This window comes from Pteronotus mesoamericanus, unplaced genomic scaffold (genome assembly GCF_021234165.1).
Source record: "Pteronotus mesoamericanus isolate MK-2021 breed Mesoamerican mustached bat unplaced genomic scaffold, CSHL_Meso_final scaffold_99, whole genome shotgun sequence".
Taxonomy (NCBI): Eukaryota; Metazoa; Chordata; class Mammalia; order Chiroptera; family Mormoopidae; genus Pteronotus; species Pteronotus mesoamericanus.
Genome location: NW_026555330.1, coordinates 2,788,122 through 2,807,238, shown reverse-complemented (window position 1 = coordinate 2,807,238; position 19,117 = coordinate 2,788,122). Strand labels below are relative to the sequence as shown.

Here is a 19,117-nt window from a genome sequence, read left to right as displayed (position 1 = left end):
CCTCATTGGAGAAGCTGGGCGTGGACCTGCACACCGCTCGCTCCTGGCACCTGGCAGCGGGTCTGGGAGTGTCATGGGTAGGCGTCAGGGGTTGTTGCAGGAAGGAGGAGCAGGAAATGGACATGAGAAACAGTAAAATAGGGGAGACCAAGGTAGGGAGTATAGGAGAATTTCAACAACAGTTATCTCAGGTGTCTGCCCAGGTGCAAGTTTAAACCCCATGAATCCCCCATTCTCTTTAAAATAGAGCCTAGTAAAGAAGACCAGGTGTTCGCAGAGAAATTGGCAGCCTATGCTGGCCAGTCCGTACATGGAGAACATCGCAAATGGCTGAGTAGCGAGGAATGCTGGGCAGTGCTCGGGCCTCTAGCAGCTGTTAATTTTATAGAATGCTCTAAAATAATCCTTGCGGATAGATCTTGCCTCAGTTTTTTCCATCTTTGATTCCTATACAGAGTTGTTTAAATCATTTCATGTTTATTGAGTTATTTGGGTTACTCATCAGTACAGATAACCTCAAAGCGTTTTTGCATCTTTTTGTTGTTCTGGGATCACCTAACTTCCTGGAACCTCAGCTTCCTTTTTTACACCTTTCAAGGTTGAGTAGTTATTCGCGTGAACAGGATTTACAAACTGTAAAGCAGCGCTATAAAGGTAAGGCGGTGTTTGTCAATTACCGAGCCCTGGAGGGCAAAGCAGTCTGTTCAATACTTGGTTTACGGTGTCATTTAGGGCTCCACCAGGGAAGCAGAGCCACGCTAAATAGTATGGAGTAGGCATCTATGAGAGGAATTAGACTTCACACAGTTGTGGGAGGAACTGGGGAAGTGAAGGCCAGAAAAGGAAGGTTGGAGGACCTGGGAAAAGCCACCAGTGAACCCTCCTGAAGCACCAGTCGGGGTGGGCAAGTCGGAACTGGTGGAGGGATCTGGGGTCCCACGGGGAGAGGGACTGCTGCGAAGGGAAGGCGAGCACAGGCGTCTGAGGAAGGGTGATCGCCTCTTCACAGCCACCGCCTCTGATTCGCAGCCACGCATGTGGCGCTCTTGGGGCAAGTTGGTCAATAAGGACAGCAGTTGGGAGAAAGAGCAGAAAGAGCGAGGACAGAGTGGTGCCCAGTAACACTTGTGCATCTGCCTCGCCACCTTTCCCTGTGACAACCACCAGAGCGTGATGGATGCTGCTTTCTTTCCCAAATCTCAGACACACTTCTATTTTGTCCAACTCTAACCCAGAACTGCTAAGGGAAGAGGATTCTGGAAAATGTAGTTCTAACTGGGCACATACCAAATCCCATGCTTTGAAAATATCAAGATTTTGCATGGCTTGGCTTCCCAGGGTCTCTCTAAGGCCATCGAACTGAAGGCGATATCATAGTTATATGATCTAGAGCTTCACTACTAGGAAGCAAGGTTCGCTCATGATGCAGTCTTTAAGTGACTTGCACTTGTGTGCCTCAATTGCTGGTGGCATCAGATCTCCTGGCTTCCTTTCCTGTCTGTAGTGCCAGAAGTGATGGCTGTCTCAGCAGCAAAAGCTAAGCAAAGTTGCACTGAGCATAAAGAGCCTGCCAGTTTGGGAGAGCCCAAAGTCGTCTTCTACACCACATTCTTGTTTGACCTGGGAGGTATCAATGTTTACTCCTCCTCCTCGCCCTGTGTGAAGGCTGAAAGATTTCCAGATGTGAATGACTGCAGACTAGAGCCAGAAACTGTCACGTAAAAGTTAAATGAGAAGGAGGTTTAGCCTTCCAGACCACCTTGCTTCACCCCCGTGTCTGTAAGTGCCAGCCACTCCTTTGCCCCTTTGCTTCTGTTTCTGCAGCCAGCTCGGGCCAGCAAGGATTCGGGATGCCTTCTGTGGTAATCTTGGGCCTTGGGAAAAGAGCACACCGGGATCTTGTCATCACTGAATTCTGTCACCTTTTTGATTGTCATATTTCCCTCTGTGACCATAACCTCTTCCTTTTACTCCTTTCAAATTCCTTCGTGTCTGTTGAATCTACTCTCCATCCTCACTGTGATGCCCTGATCTTTTTTTTTTTATGTGACTTTATTTTATTTTAAAAATACTTTTTATTTTTTCAATTACAGTTTACATTTAATATAATTTTGTATCAGTTTCAGGTGTACAGCATGGTGGTTAGACAGTCGAATATTTTACAGTGTGGTCCCCCCAGTGTTTTCGGACCCACCCGGCACTGTCCCAGGTGTCACATCACAGTATTATTGGCTGTATTGCCTCTGTTGCTCTACATCCCCATGACTGTTTTGTAGCGAGCAATCTGTACTTGTCGACCCCGTCACCTCTTTCCCTCAGTCCCCAACGCCCCTCCCCTCTGGCAAGCATCAGACTGTTAATGCCCCTGATCGTGAATATTCCTTTTTTCCTGTCCACCAGGCCACTCCCCCGGGCTCCAGTCCGGGGCAGACACTGCTGCTGGTCAGCAATTCAGCAGTGAGCTTGCTCACATCCTGGGACTCCCTGCCACGTTTCTTTGCCGGTCCTCCTACTACGTTCGGGTATTGCACACCAACTGCAGTCTCTGAGCTGAAGCTTTATCATCTGGCTGGAGGAAAAAAATCTCAAAACCTGCCCACCTGAGTTTCCCACAAAGTTAGGGCATCTTTTCTGCCCCTGAGCCCTCCTTTGTGTTCATTTTGTGATTGTTTCCTATTGTATTCATTGTAATGCTCGTTCTAGACCTTTCCCCAGATCTCCAGGGTCTAAACCCCCTCTCTGCGCCTTTACTGAGACAAGGGAGGCCAAGCTAAGGTTTCCCAAGGTTTTTTTTTTTTTTGTCTCAAAACTTCTTATTTTTACCCATCCTTTTCTCCTAAATTCTGAAGAAGGTTAGGCCTCTAGTTTTCGCTCTTTTTCTCTGTTTATGTATGTTACTCTCTCCTTACGTGACCCCATGCAACCTGTGGCTTTAATCCATCGATGTGCTGATGACTCTTCCATGACTGTCTTGGATCTCCCCACTGCAGTCCAAACACAGGTATCTACTGCTTACCCCACTGCACCCCACTCTCATGTCTAATAGGCATCTCACTCTTAAAATGGTCAGAAGAGAACCCTAGCTTTGTCCAGCACTAATTTGCTTCCTCATCTCAGTGAATGGTTTACCGTGCACCCGGATGCTCATGCCGGAGCCTGGATCACCCCGATTCGTCTCTTCCCCACTCTTCACATTCAAATGGTATGTCTTTTCATTTTATAGCAAAGATATGCCCTGAACCCAACCTCTACTGTGACTCACCACCACTACAGTCCGAGGCTAGTGTTCATCTTTTGCTTGGTCTACTGTACTTTCTCCATACTGGTGTCCTTGCTTCCAAATTGGCCCCATTATGATTCCTCTTTTCACACGGCAGCCAGGGTGAACTTGATACAAATAAAGCATCTCCTATCATTCTCTAGTTCAGGAGCTTTCCACGTCAACCGGAATCCAAGACCCCACCCCCTCATTGGTATAGTCCAGTCCCACTGATATTTGTCTGTCCACTGAACACACCAAGCTTTCTGCTTGGAGCGTCCTTGCCCCAGAGTTCAGCCCCCGCCTCCTCCTTTTCTGATCTGAACTCAACTCTGACCTTGCCAGAGGGGTCTTTCCTGACCACCCTGGCTGAAAGCAGCCCCGCCCCGCCCAGGTCACTACCTATTAGCATATCTTATCTTGATAGCCCTTGTCAGCTCTCAGGGTTTGTTTCCTCACTCTCCTTTTAGAACGCACCCTTCTTGTGAGAAGGACTCTTGCACAGTAGCCTGTCCCCAGTGCTTCCGGGACTGCTGGCGACTCTCCAGAATAAACTACCCACCGGTGCCCTTCCTCTCCTCTTGCCTGCTTTGGGTCTTTTTCATGGTGCTGCCCCCTCTTCCTTGCTTCTTTGCCGGTTCCCTGTCTCTGGCCCTTTCTCTCCAAATCCCACACCGCATCACTGAAAAGGCGCTTCTCTGGAGGTCACCAGTGAGCCCTGAGCCATCAGTTCAGTCATTTGTCTCCGCACAGATCCACCTTGACTTTTCTGTGGTTCGATGTTCGCTTTTTCTTTGTGAAACATACAATGGGAATCTGCTCTAGCTGTTGTGCATGATGCAGACAAGGGTGCTGCCTTAAGGAGCTTGAAGTCGACCAGGAGCAAGTAGAGGGTGTGTCTGTAAGTGAAAAAGAGATGGTACTCCCAACCCTTCCTCCTCGAGATTCTTATATCCCCTGGCTGTGAGGACAGAAGACTTTTCTGGTCTTCTTTCTGAGTGGCTAGTATTTCTTTTCTCTTTGCTACTGTCTTTTTCTTCTACTTGTGTCCTAAGTATAGGTGATTGCTATGGTTTTTGTCCCTTTCCCTCTTCTCTGGACTCTGTCCCTCCATGACCTCATCAACTTCCACATCTTCACCTTTAGACAGAGCTCCTCTTCACCCACCTCCCTCCAGGCACATGGTTCCACATTCATCTGGGGTCAGATATCTTTTGGGGGCTCCCATTCCTACCACCTTATGGATCCTTCATCTTATCTGACTCTCACTGACTGTTCTTCTCCACTCGGTTTCCCCACCAGCTGTTGTTCCGTTGATGGGTCTGTCCGCTGCCCCTTCCAGCCCGCCCCTCAGAGCTGCTGCCTTTCTGGTCCCGGCATTGCCCTTAGTAAGTCTCCTCTGGCGCCTTGTAGAGGACTCCTGACTGGTCTGCGCTGTGTCTGCTCCAGTCTCCCGGCCCCTCCCCACAGCCCCTCCTAGGCCTTGGCTTCTGTTCCGCCTTTAGCTCGAGTGGCCTTCCTCCTCAGTGTGCCCTGTCCAACCGCCCTCCCTGCCCACCGCCATTTTCCAAAGGCCCCTTTCAAATGTTGACAATGCTTCCAGCTCTTCACTCTCTTTTTGGATGGACACACCCTCACGTTTGAACTCGTGACACTTGTGAGTACTTCTCTTTGGTTATTTATAGCCTTCCTCATATTGCAATTCTTATGTACACCCTCTGACACTTAACACATCACACGTAAGTCCCTTAAGAGAAGATCCAGAGGCTGATTTACCTTTCTCTCATCCGAACGAGTAACATCATATTTGTTTAGCGTATCCCAGCGAGGTCTTAGCTGAACATTTCTTTAAAAAAAAAAAAATGTCTGCGAGGCCTGCTCTAGTAGAACCTATTTGCGTTCAGATGGGATTTTGAAGCACTGCCATATGTGACTTCATTACACACCCTCTGCCGGCTGTGACTTGTTCAGTGCTCACACTGCTGCATATTCATCACTCAGGGGCTGTCTAGGTGGAAGCTGCACAATCCCTTCCTGCCGGGCCTCTCCGCCCGCAGACATGAAGAGACAAAGGTTTTGCATTTGTTGATTCAGATATGCCAATAAAGGCTCTGTAAAAGTTTACAAGTTTGACCTCTGTGTTCACTTCCAGCTCACATGCGGGCTGGGAACTCCCTGTGGAAATCCATAGGTCTCCAGTCTCTCTTAAAGGCACCTCGTAATGACTCAGGAAGGGGGACTGAGGTGCGTGTCCTTTTGTAAGGCAAACTAAAATACCATTAAGCTCTTTTGTTTCAGTATTTCAGCTCTCCTTGTACTCTGGATTCAAAACGCCCAATACTTCCAAATGGCTCCGATTGGAAAGTCAGGCTGTTTGCTTCTAGGCAGCTCAGTGAGATGATAAAATTTGAGCAGTAATAGAAACAATTGCAAAAATCCTTTGCTGTACTCTGCAGGTCTTGATTTAGAATAATGCTGATGATAGCCAAGAAATAAAATCTGTTTCCCTCGGATATCATGAGGGGTGGGGAGAGGGGCGATACATTCAGTTTAGTCTTTATGAGCTTGTCTCCCTTAATGAGTGCTCACGGTTCCCCATTGAACTGAACGCTGCAGGGATAGATTACCTTGAAAAACTGGCCTGACTTTTCTTGCCCACGCCCATCCATTCTATAGGACAGAAAAATGAGAAGACATTTAATCATTTTCTTGAGTACTTCAAAGGCAGGCCACTGTTAATCGGGAAACAGTGCCCTCCTGACTGCTAATTCCCTGTATTTCTGAAAAGTCAGAGCAGTGGGCTCCCAAGTGTCCTTCCTATGTGATTTTGGAAGAAAGTTCCCTTTACCTTTTTTGAATATGAAAGTGTGAGATGTTAGAGTTGGTATCACTTAAAATAATGAAGGTAGTATGTCAGAAAAAATGTTGAAGAACCTGGAAGGTATTTTTAACAATCCCATTTTTCTATTTCTCTCATCTGTCTACTTCATCTCAAGAATGTGTACTTCTTCTCCTAGTAAATCATGCCTTTTACTTTACTGCCTGTCTGGTTGACATTGCCTTTGGAGAATTTGAAGTATTTTTAAGGGAATCTCAAGCTTTCTCTTTCCTACTCAGAACAGAGACAAAATCAATAGAAGGCAGTAATATCAACAGCATGGTTGAAGCAAACCAGTTCAGCCCGTATTGGTCCTGACTGTGCCATATACAGATAGGCCAGTGAGGGTTTGAGGCCCTCACTTAATAGCTGTTAGGACCTTCAGCAAGTTAATTAATTTCCCTGAGTCTTAGTTTCCTCAGTTTCAGTCCTGTTTTCTGTGTTCTATGATGGCGGAGGTAGTGTCCGCCTTATGGTTCTGTTCTGTGGATTGAGACGAATTATGAGTAGTTTAAACTTCAGTGCATGGTATATAAGGTAGATGCAGTATATTATTTCAGTCTTGCTTTTGAGAGATACTCAATGATGAATCAAAGTGAATACATTACAAAATAAAATGCTTGAGAAATGCTTATGTGATTTGAGCTGAAATTATGGATTCTTTGATTAATCAAGTATTTTTTTTATTACTCCCCTCTGCCCTCCATTAGTTTATTTGTTATCCATTCTTTCGTTTTTGTGGTTATTCTAGAAATTAGAACATACATTGTAGACTTTTTAGTGTCTACTTTTGGCCCTTTTATCACTCCAGGATAATGCAAAACCCTAAAACAATTAAGCCGTATTTACTCCACTCTTCCCCTCACTTTTTGTGCTGTTGATGTCCTATATTTTAATGGTGTGCATATCTTAAATTCCAGAAGCCATTACTGATATTGTCGTATAGTGTCAGTATTCAGTAGGCTTACCCAGAGCTCCCCTTTCTTTTGCTCTTCATGCCTATCTCCCTTTCATGACTCCATCTGGGATCATTTTCTTTCTATTTGAAGAACCACCTTTAATATTTCTTTTTATTATTTCTGTAATATTTCTTTTTATTCTCTTTTCCCTGTTGAAAGCTGGTTGAAAGCAAATTTATTTTACCTTTTTTTTTTTTTTTTTTTTCCCCAAGGACTTTTTTCAGTCTAGAATTTTAGGTTGGCTCTTTTTCATCGCTTTCAAGATGCCATTCCATTGTCTTATGAGCATCTTTTGTGTTGAAGGTCAGCTGTGGGTAGACTGTTGCTTCCTTCTCTGCCTCTCAGCAGTTTTACTGTGAGGCACCTTGGTGTGGTTTTCTCTGTGTTTATACTGCTTAGGACACAGCACTTCTTGAATCTGTGGGATGCTATCTGCTGTTGGTTTAAGAAACCTCTTAGCCATTATGTCTTCAAAAATTAACTCTGCCTAATTCTACCACATTCTTTCTCCTCCTGGGACTCTGTTACATATGTTTGAGCTTTAATATTGTCTCTCATATGTCTCTTAGGTCCTTTTCTGTATTTTTCATCCTTTTTAACACAATGGACTTCAATTTGGATAAGTTATACTGACCTTTTTTCTGTTGTACCCAATCTGCTATCAAATCCATTTATTGAGCTCTTGGTTCCAGATATTTTATCTGTTTTTTTTAGTTCTAGAATTTCAATTTGATTATTTCAATAGATTTTAGTTAAGAGGTAAACTAAGTGTAGTTAAAGTCCAAAGGTCCAGGTCAGATAACACCACTATCTGCATCCCTGTGGATCTGTTTGTATTAGCTGTTGGATTTTTTTTTTAAGCCTTGTAAGTACAAGACCTCAAAAAATTGGTTAAAAACTCAGAATTGTTCCTCTCCACAGAAATCTTTAGTAAAATGCAAAAGATTTTTTCCATCTGAAGAGAAACCAGAGTGTGGATTGTCTGTTTTTTCTCTCGTTTTCAGTTGTTTGATTCTCTTACTTGGAATGTGTAGTAAGTTATGATTGAATACTGAAAAATTATGGAGGCTCTGTATGATATTTTCTTCTTCCTAAGATTTACATTTTTAGTTTTCCTGGTGGGCTTGTGGAGTAAGAGAGGTAAGGCCATACTCCAATGAGGAATTGAGATGCTTTGAGGCTGGATTTCAGTACTGTGGAGAGCTAGTTGTTGTTGAACTTTGTTCCTACTCCAAGGGCACAGCCCTTCCAGGGTGGTAATTGAAAGCCTGGGGTGTTTACTATGTACCGTCTACCTTCCTTGGTGAATTTTACTATATATAATCTACCTTCCTCTGTTTCCTAAGTATTGGGAGATGGTCAAAAACTTTGCCTAGCCTTTTAGCCTCTTAGTGTTGATTTTGTGCTTAGTTTCTCAGCCACTCACTACCGCCCCGCCCCCCCCCCCCCCCACCTCCGCCTCCCTGGGCAGCTTTCCTAATGTCGGTCTCCTGGAGGGGAAGAGCAATGAGGTAGGTCGGCTTGCTACTCTGCTGCTGCCTTTTCTCCTAGGACCTCGGCTCCTCAAAGTATGTCTTTCTTAATGGACCTGAACTTCAGTTAGTTGTCTTCTTGGCCAGGAGCTCTGAGCTACTAACTTTGCTTCGTACTCTGACCTGCAGCTCTTAAAATTGGCAAATGTCAATTTGCCAAGAGAAAAAGCAGTGGACACTGCCAGGTCCGCCTTGGGGTGTCACTGTGGTCTTGGTCCCTCCATCCTGGATTGCTCACCAGTGTGTTCAATTGTCTGTCTGTTGTACTCTGTCCATCCTTTGTAGATGTTCTTGGGGTGGGAGTTGATCTGACACAAGCTACTCTGTCACAGCAGAAAGCGACAATCTCCTGGAAGACGAAATCTCAATTCTTGGTCTTTTGAAGTATGTATACACCCTACTTACCCCGCTCCTCCCAAAAAAGTATTTGAGGTAATTTACAGTGAAACATACATATTCATGCAAAGACAACCTTAAAATAAAGGTAAAAAAAAAAATCAACAGTACAAGAATAGCAGCAAAGGCAGAGGAAGGTATAGAGACAGGAAGGAGCTTTAAAGGAAATTTAAACTGTGGTGGTTTCCATAGTTGAACATGATATTTAGTACAGGAGTTCCTTGAAGCTAAGGTACAAAAGGACACACAAATTTTATGTATGTTGGGGAAAACAGGACTTGGCAGTTGGGATAGAGAAAAGAGATGAAATTAGTGACAATTGTATTAGGTTTGGGGGTTTTTTTGTGGGTTTTGTTTTGGCTTTTTTTGGTTTTGTTTTTGTGGACTTAGACAAAATCTTTTTAAACAGCAATTTGGAGGCAATGGAGGGTTCTGAAACTTATCTAAGAAGGTCCAGTCCAATCAGGACATTATACATGCTGGGCCAGTTAGAAATGGCGATTGCTAATGGTTTGGCATAGAAGCCTTAAAACCACTGCACAATCGTGATATTAAAATGCCCTTATTGCCCTGGGTGGGTAGCTCAGTTGGTTAGAGTGTTGTCCCACTATGTCAGGGTTGTGGGTTCGATCCTGATTAGGGCATACACAAGAATCAACCAGTGAATGCATAAAAAGTAGAACAACAAATTGATGTTTCCCTCTCTCCTTTCCTCTCTCTCTAAAATCAATAAATTTTTTTTAAATGCTCTTATTTTGTCTTGAGTATCAAAGGTACTCTGGGGCTCTAGTATACTGTGGTTGAATACTTTATATAATTCTTATCCTTTGGTCCATCAACAGATATTTTTGGTGGTACTTAACTCTAAGGGAATTTTATCATATGGATTTTTTGGAAAGATTTTATTTATTTATTTTTAGACAGAGAGGAAGGAAGGGAGAAGGAGGGAGAGAAACATCAATGTGTGGTTGCCTCTTCCATGCCCCCTACTGGGGACCTGGCCCGCACCCCAGGCATGTGCCCTGACTGGGAATTGAACCGGCGACCCTTTGGTTTGCAGACCCTTTGTAGCTCAACCCACTGAGCTACACCAGCCAGGGCTTATCATATGGATTTTTGTGTCATTGAACAATGCAATAGTGTCCTCAGTATTACTTTTAAAGGTGATAAAGAAGTGTTTTTCATATGATGGTTCCTTATATTGACCCTTGAAAACTAAACCGTAATTTTAAATCATTATTAGTAAAGACTTTTAATTTGTAATGCTGGTAGAATTTAGAAAACCAGAAGAAATCTTTAGTTTTCCCCCCTCAGTTATCAACTGTTATAAGAGATTTTTGACAAAAAACTGGCAATGTGTGCCTATGCAGATATGTTTTCGATTTGAAAAGAGCCATATGCTTTATTTTTTTACCATTTATATTTATTTTAAAATATTATTAGCTGTTATTTAACACTATTAAAGGAAATCTGTGCTAAATACCAGATTGCTTGTAGTGAGTTGAATTCTGTTACCAAAACTTAAAATCTCGATTTGCATGGCTGAGGGGACAGCTCAGTTCTGCACGCAAGACACAGCTCGGTTTTATATCTTTTCACATTAGAATTTGATCTTTCAGGCATCCATTCCTATCCGCTTTGCTCTTCCCAGCAGCACTATTATACATGGCTGGTCGGAGGTGCTCCCGCAGGTTGAGTTGGAACGTGGAGGCAGGCGGGCTCCGGGGGAGGTAGGCAGGCTTCACAGGGGGAGCGGTGCCCGAGCTGCTGCTCGTGCGAGGCTGAGAGATGACTGGCAAGGGATTCCAGCTGCAGGAGCACAGGAGCAGAGGCCGTGGGCCACGAGAGGGCATGGCATTTCCAGAAAATGAAGGGCCATTTGTTTTCTTGGAGTGTAAGCACTATGAGGTGAAGCAATGGTCGGAGAAGAAGTGGGAGTGCTAGCCACGGGCCAGACCGGGCGTGAGCTTGTATGTCTTTTATTCAGTGGCTCATTTAGCAAATATTTATTGAAAACTACCATGTAACAGGCTCTGTGTGTGTGTTGTGTGTGCGTGAACAAAACACAGAAAAATTACTGCTCATATGGAACTTACGTTCTAGTGGGAGGAGACAGGCAATAAATAATAGTAAAAATATATGAATGTGCATACAGTGTGTTAGCGGTAAGTGAGAAGAAGAAAATTTGGCGGGGTGAGAACGGGGGTGGGTGTGATTTTAAGGTGGTAGGAAAGGCCTCACTACGGAGGTGACGTTGGAAGGAAGATCTGAAGCTGCTGGAGAAGCCAGGGGTGAGTGAGAGGGCTCAGACGGAGGAGTGTGCAGAAGCCCGGAGGTTTGCAGCAGGTCTGGCTTTTTCTAGAAACCCTAGGAGGAAAGCACAGCTGAAATACAGTGGACGGAGCCAGTGGGAGAGGAGCAGGGGGTTCCAGGAAGGCCAGGTGTTGTGAGTGAGGCCTTCATGGCTTCTCGGAGGATTTTTTACTTTTACCTGAATGAGATGGGAAGTGATTGGAGCAGAGTAATGATGTCATACAACTTAAGCTATGAAGAGATCACTTTTTGAGAGTAGAGGTCAAGTGGAGAAACCAGGAAATCGGTTGGGAGGTTGTCGCAATAACTCAGGTGAGGGGGTTGGTGACTTGGACCTGGGCGATCACAGTGGGGGCATCTGGAAGACAGATTGTGTCCTGTGGGTGATAAGGAGCCATTAAAGACTTTGGACCAGGAAACTAACATGATTTCTGTGTTGAAAAGATGATATTGGCAATCCTGTGGAAGCAGGAATGGAGAGAGACGGGGAGCTGGATCAGTTTCCCAGGCTCCAATCACAAGAATAAAGATAGAGACCCTGTATGGAATGTAGTCTTATGCCTGGGGGCCCTTTCGGGCAATTGTTAACCATGGTCAACTTTTTGGTTTTGGTTTGTTTGTTTGTTTGTTTGTTTTACAATTTTATTTATTTTTAGAGAGAGGGAAAGAGAGGGAGAGATACATCGATGTGTGAGAGAAGCATCAGTTGGTTGCTTCTTGTACGTGCCCCACCTGGGACTGAACCCACAACTCAGGCATGTGCCATGACCAGGAATTGAACCTGTGACCTTTCGCTTTGGGGGACGACACCCAACCAACTGAGCCACATCAGCCAGGGCAACCGTGGTTAACTTCTTACAAGAGATAGGAAATTAAAAGATTTATACATTTGGAAACTCCTGTGCAAACCTCATCAAAGAAACAAAGTCAGTGACTGTGATCATGTTTATTCCAGAGGTGGCCTGCAAAGCAAGAATCGCCTAAGCTCCCCTTGCGTCAGGCGTGGTCATGAGTGCTCTGTAGCTCTGTCCATGGCGGGGAGCACGGTGACTGTTGTCTCCATTTCTCAGATGGGGAAACTTGGGCACAAGGAAGTCAGGCACTAGGCTCTGTTGCCTCTTGAAGATGGCCACCCTGGCCGTTCCTGCGGAAAGCTTTCGTGGGGAGATTCAGAATCGTCTGGTCATCTCTAACATTACACTGGAAAAGAGATCACCTGTTTCCTTAGTGCACTGTGGTGACCAGGGCTTCGCTGCTGGGTAGTTTTTGTGTATTATTTCAACGTTCTGAGTTGCTAGTGACAGAAATTCAGTTAAGGAACATAAGTGAGGGTGAAAGGAACCGCAAGAAAGGGAAATGCCCAGAGGAAGAGGGGTGCATGTACGTACACATGTACATGCCTGTGTGGACCTGGGTGAGGATGGAATGACTTAGAAGATGTGGCTACGTCCATTGACTCAGACGGCGCCGTCAGGTCACTAGGGCGCGTGCCCTCCCCTCTCTGGTCCTGGTGTTGCTGGCCTGGGTCTGTCCTACGGTCAATGGCTTTTCCCCCTTGTCAAGAGGGCTGCCCACCTGCAGCTTCTGTGCAAATTATCTCTATGGGACCCTGTTCCCAGAGGAGGTAAAAGTGTCCCCCTGAGAAGCTTCAGCGAAGATGAGGCAGGAGAATTCTGATTCACCTGCTCTCAGCGGCAGCGCTGTCCTGGGGGCTGGGGGTGCAGGGTCAGCCCCATCTGAGGGGCACGTAAGGAATGTTGGGCAGCAGCCGTGGAGACACGTTTGCAGGAAGTACCAGGTGTGAGGTCGCAGACATCACCGTGGAGGCCCGTCCTTAGGAAGGAAGGAGCAGCGTGCTCCGACCTCCTCTGGGGTTGGTGTTACTATTCTCCATGGGGAGCAGTGTGACCCATAGTTCTCAGTTACCAGTACCGGCCACCTTCTTTTTAGGGAGAGTGATTTAGGGTGCAGCAGCTTTTAGAACGGGCATCAGCCTGGCCCTGCTCTGGCTGGGCTGGGAGAGGCAGGTGGTCAACCCCCAGCTCAGAGCGCCCACTCACCCCATCACTGTTTCCTAATGTGAATGTTTCCATTTTTCCATCTTAAAGTAAATGATAAGGGGTGGGAAAAAAACAAGAGATGACTTTAAAAAAGAATTTCTCAACTTTTTTTTTTTACCCTTACACAAATTAAGACAAAAAGTTGTCTTCATAATGTGGTATATACATACCTTTGCTTACCTAACAAAACTCAGTGAAACATGAGTTATTTTTTACTAAATGGAATGGACTCTTGTATTTTCTGTTCTGTTTAATTTCATTATAACACACATGTGCTGGTCACAACCACTATAAATTGCTTTTACAACCCACTGAACAGTGGCAACTGCAGTTTGAAAAGCACAAATTAAACCATTGAAAAACAAGCAAGGATTGTGTGTTGGATTTGCTGGGGCTTCTGTAACAAAGCTCCACAACCTGGGTGGCTGGAACAACAGAAGTGTACTGTCGCCCAGCTCTGGAGACTAGCTGCAGAGGTGTTGACAGGCTTGGTTCTTCCCGAGGGCCATGAGGGAGAACCTGTTCCAAGCCTGTCCCCTGGCTGCTGGTGGCTTGCCGGCAGCCTTTGGTGTTCCTTGGCTTGTCCTGGATACATCCCCTTCTCTCTGCTTTTATCTTCACGCTGTGTCTCTCTCTATACATGGCTTTGTCTAAATTTCTCCTTTTTAAGGACATCAGTCATTGGATTAGGGACCCACTCTACTGCAGTAGGACTTCAACACGACAACTAATTACGTCTGCAATGACCCTATTTCAAAATAAGGTCACCTTCTGAGGTACTTGGAGCTAGGACTCCAACACAGGAATTTTAGAAGGAAGAGGGACACCACTCAACCCATAACAAATGATAAATATACAGACTTGGAAGTAAATAACAGAAGTTCTTATTATGTGGCAGACTCTCAGATCGGCACGTTATTTCATGAGCTCAGTGGATCCATTCCCCATTTAATAGCTGGAAGGCAAGGCTGAGAGGCCTCTCAGATTTAAACTTGCGTCTCCTTGATTTCAGAGCCCATGCTTCCTCCCATGTACCTTATTCATAGGCCATCTAGAAGGAGCCGGGCAAGTTCACTTGGTCTGGGTCGCAATGCTAAACACAGGTAGTAAGCGCACTATGGAATTGTGCTGGGTTTCATTGCAATGACGACGTCTTCAAGGTCACACAGGAATGCCAGTGAACTCTTGGCTTTGTCCACGGTCTTGTCCCCCGCGAGTGGCTGCATTCCTAACAACACCCAGCCCAGCAACCAGCCGGACAGTGCGCCTTCTCCCTTTGTGTTTTCCTGTCCTCCTTCTGAATTTTGATCAGGGTGAAGAGTAGGGAGAAGGAAATGAGCCAGAAAATAGAAAATTAATACTTAGTAGAGTCATATTTTAAAATTTATAGACAATGTAAGATAATCGGAGTTAAATCATGTTATCAGCAGGCTGCTGTAGGATTTAAAAGTTGACATCCATCAATGTAAATCAGGTCTCAGGGGCCCCAGGGAATGATGGTCTCCAGGGATGAGGGCTGATACCGAGTGGGCAGAAGTGTAAATACTTGACTAGCTGTGTCCTTTCTTTCCCACAAAAGCTAAACTGCTTCTACATCACACAGAGTGGTAATGGTATGTTAAATAGTAACGGGGGAAGAAGCTTATTCAGGTTTATGGTTAGCCTACTTGAAATACTTGTCTTCCTCCCTGTCAGTCCTAGGAAACTGTTGAGTGAGAGGTACTCATTTCAGGGGTGTGCTCCTGGCTGACAGGACTAGGGATGACCTCCTTCTGCACAGACACAGGCAGGACACCGTCTCCCCCAGCTGTTCAGATGTCACATTTCTGCCACGTGCCTGCAAACAGGAGCACCTACCAGTTTGCTGCATTTTTACCAGGAAGACTTGGCTAGATTCAAGACCTGGCTTTCATCTCTTGTCATTGCAGCTCTTTGTCGAGGGCGTGTGGTGAGAGTCCCCGCCGGGAGCCTGGTGCGGGTGGTAGGCACCGAGTTGGTCATCCCCTGCAACGTCAGCGACTATGACGGCCCCAGCGAGCAAAACTTTGACTGGAGCTTCTCGTCTTTGGGGAGCAACTATGTCGAGCTCGCCAGCACCTGGGAGGTGGGCTTCCCGGCCCAGCTGTACCGGGAGCGCCTGCAGCGGGGTGAGATTGTTTTGAAGCGAACCGCCAATGACGCTGTGGAGCTCCACATAAAGAACGTCCAGCCCTCGGACCAAGGCTACTACAAGTGTTCAACTCCCAGCACAGATGCCACCGTCCAGGGCAACTATGAGGATACAGTGCAGGTGAAAGGTACATCCTCATGGGGGGTCGCCATGCCAGGGGCCAGACTTTCTTGTGCCACTTGGCTGTGGGTGACTATGTCAAGAAACTTAACCCTTGCTGAGATCCTGCTTCCTCCTATAAAGGAGTAGTAGCGTCTTACATGTTAAGGGCAAACGATGGGCCAGGTGGCTTCCGAGGGTCCTTTCTCTGCACTAGGATTCTGAGCCATCCCCTGGCTGGTGAGTTGGAGGCAGCAGGGTGTGATAGTACGGAGCCCACCTCCGAGCCAGGTTGCCCACACTCAATGAGCGCGATCTCTGGCTCTACCACTTGTCAGCTCTGTGGCCTTGGGCACGTTGCCTCAGCTTCCTCCTCTGCAACAGGGCCTTTCTTAAAGCTGGTGAGGAAAAGGGAGATAGCATGGCTAAAGCCTCAGAACGGTGCCAATAGAAGCTTTCAGTGAAGGTCATGACGATCACGTTTGCTGTTATGGGAATAACATGCTTCAAAGCTCATGTCCTTCTGTGTGCCCTTCATAACTTAAGTACCTGTTAGTTCTAGAAGTTGTATGGGTTATAGGTAGAGAAAGAGCGATGTGGTCCCTGCTAACTTAAGATGGGACACCGCAAGCTTATTGGCCTGGCTGTACAAGTCATCACACCGTGTAGAGTGGCACTGTTTTTGTTTTTGTTTTTTCCTATTTTCCAAGTCCTGTTAGATTTACTCACACATTCAGTTCTCTGGATTCAATGAAGAAGATAGGACAGGTATTCCCTGAATTTCCACATGAGAAAATGGGAGAGTAGAGGTTAATTACTTTCTTAAAATCACACAGCTAATAAGTAAATGAGCAAGAACAAACTATTTTAATTTGGGGCTAACCAAATAGAAACATTATTGTTGTTATTTTGTTATAATTAGTTAGGCATTTATTTGTACCCTGCCTTGTTCCAAAAAGAATGGACATCAGGGTAGGAGTGTATTCAATAATCAAGAAGGTAGAAGATGCACTTGAGGGCATAAAAGGAGGGGTTGATTCCCACAGTAACGGTTTGTAGAGCCCTACTGTGTCTCAGATACTGTTCGCCCATCTGACTCATGAGGGGACAGACCAGTCCTGTCCATTATGTAGGTATTAAAACATCAAACATACCTCTTCCATTACCTCTTCCTTATTCCTTTAGAAAATCCTAAATATGTTTTTTAGAACAAAAGGTCCCATAAGACATTCTTGCATTGCAGTTACATAATGCATTGCTTTCATAATCAGCACACACATGCTACACCTCTGTTAGGTCAGATGCATCCTTGTTTCCCCTCGTAACTGAGAGCAGGTGGATGGCCCACAAAGGAGGCTGGTTGGCGGCCTGGGTGGGCGAAGCCTCTGGCGGCTGCCATGCTTGGTCCAGAATGTGTCTGGCCTTCAGCTTCGTGGGTGTTGAAACTGTTCATTTCTGCCCTGAGGGATAAGTGGGCTTTGGCGACTGAGTCATGTTGGCTGGAATCACAGACTGATGTACATACTAGAAGATCATTATATTCATTTTGTAGTAGAGATGGGTCTTTCTCGATGTGTAATTTTTTTTCCCCTTTTTCCTGAGTAGTCCCTTTTCAAAGACACCAGGGTAGTTTCTGAGAGTGGTGTGGTGGGATAAACAAAAGAGTTGATGGCTCTGCTGTTCCCGCATTCCCTCATCCAGCTCACAGGCCAGCCTGAGCGATCCTTCCGGCCCGGGGAGAGGCCCCCTCTCTGGCTACCTACCTATCACTTCCCTTCCGAAATAGTACCCCCCGAAGTCCCTCAATCCCTGCCCCTCTTTTTCTAGACTCTGTAGAAGAGCCTACCCCTTTGCCAGCTAGCCGGGGGGAGCAAAGGGACCAGGCTTCCATTTTCCTTGCCAGGTTCCCAGCTTGTAGAGCTCGCTGATCATTCTAGTCACTTGTGGGCAGTTCCCATCCCCACCCCACAACAGGCAGCGCGTGCTGAGCCTCCCTCTGCGGACCGTTTTAACTCCCAGAAGGTCCTCCAGGCTCCCTCCCCTAGCCCTGGGTCCTGACAAAGGACTGTTTGACAGCCAGGGACTGTGGTTTTATCGTGTTTGCTAAGTGTCAGCACCGTCCTGGGCACTTTCCCGTGTAACTTGTTGAACTCCATCAGCCCCTGAGATAGGTCTACTTGTGACCCCTTTTCAGAAATGAGGAAACTGAGGCACAGAGGGGAAAGGGTGGCAGAAGCACATCCCCAAGGCCCAACTCCCAAAAGGGAGTTTTCATACCAGTGAAAACTACCAGGGGGTCTTATTAGGCTCCCCCCCCTTTTTTTTTTTTCATCTTAAAGTCGGAAAGTCGACTGAGATTATATATGAATCATAATGGGAAAATGTACCCATCTGGGCATTAGAACAGGGAAGGGGAGGAGGAAGTTAGTTGTCCTTGGTCACAGCCTGGCTCATGGCTCAAGGTCAGAAAGGGGGCTGCGGCCTGCCGGGGTGGGGGCTCAGGTGCTCTGCTGACGGCCTGTCTCCCCCTCTCCAGTGCTGTCCGATGCCCTGCACGTGGCCGCCAGCCCGCCGTCCTCCTTGGGCCAGGGCCTGAGTCTGCGCCTGGGCGAGCCCTTTGAGCTGCGCTGCGCGGCCGCCACTGCATCCCCACTGCACACACACCTGGCGCTGCTGTGGGAGCTGCGGCACGGCTCCACCTGGCACAGCGTCCTCGCCCTGACCCACGAGGGCCGGTTGCGCCCAGGCCCCGGCTACGAGCAGCGCTACCACAGCGGAGACGTGCGCCTGGACACCGTGGGGAGCGACGGCTACCGCCTCTCCGTGTCCCGGGCCCTGGCCGCTGACCAGGGCACCTACAGGTGCGTCGTCAGTGAGTGGATCGAGGAGCAGGGCAGCTGGCAAGAAATCCAAGAAAAAGCTGTAGATGTGGCCACCATTCTGATCCAGCCAACAGGTGAGCTTCTGGAAACTGGATATGTTAGACTTTATCTTATTTTCTGACCAGTGATGGTATAAGAACTAGGTGGGAGGCCCATCCCTTTCTGACAAGATTTCTGCTTCTCTGAGGCCTGGTGTTGGGGGCAGGGAGGGAGGAGGGTGGTGTTGATAGTTGGGGAGGGTGGATTTGTTTTGTGCTTTATGCCCATAGTTTTGCTTTGCAGCCACTGTTCATCTGGATTCATACCCCCCAGGAGGCCACAGGTTACCCATGATACGAAGACAATGTTTTGACTGAAAGACAAGTCCCTTTAAGTGCTAGAATAAGGCCTGGCCTGGCGTCCAGAGGGCCTTTCGGGTGGAGCCGCCCCACCTGGCTCCCTTGGCTTTATCTTGTCTGGTGTTTCCAGAATCTCTGGACCTGCCTTCCCCTCCATTATTGGGGGGTGTGCGGCTGGTCCATCTCAGCCTCTAGTCTAACCTGACCCTCTAGGCCTGTCTCTCAGGTCCC

The 19,117-nt window shown here is 46.6% G+C and overlaps 1 protein-coding gene and 1 non-coding gene across 2 annotated transcripts in view; one reads left to right on the top strand and one right to left on the bottom strand.

Annotated features, from left to right (window-relative positions):
- Positions 1-19,117, top strand: part of PTGFRN (prostaglandin F2 receptor inhibitor) — a 72,226-nt gene that overhangs the window by 14,336 nt on the left and 38,773 nt on the right. The window contains exons 2-3 of the mRNA XM_054564704.1: positions 15,326-15,694; positions 18,203-18,622. Of these exons, the coding sequence (XP_054420679.1) occupies positions 15,326-15,694; positions 18,203-18,622 (789 nt within the window). The remainder of the gene's footprint in view (positions 1-15,325; positions 15,695-18,202; positions 18,623-19,117) is intronic.
- Positions 7,956-8,071, bottom strand: LOC129063989 (U5 spliceosomal RNA). The gene has a single exon (XR_008528419.1). It is a non-coding gene; the product is annotated as a U5 spliceosomal RNA (small nuclear RNA).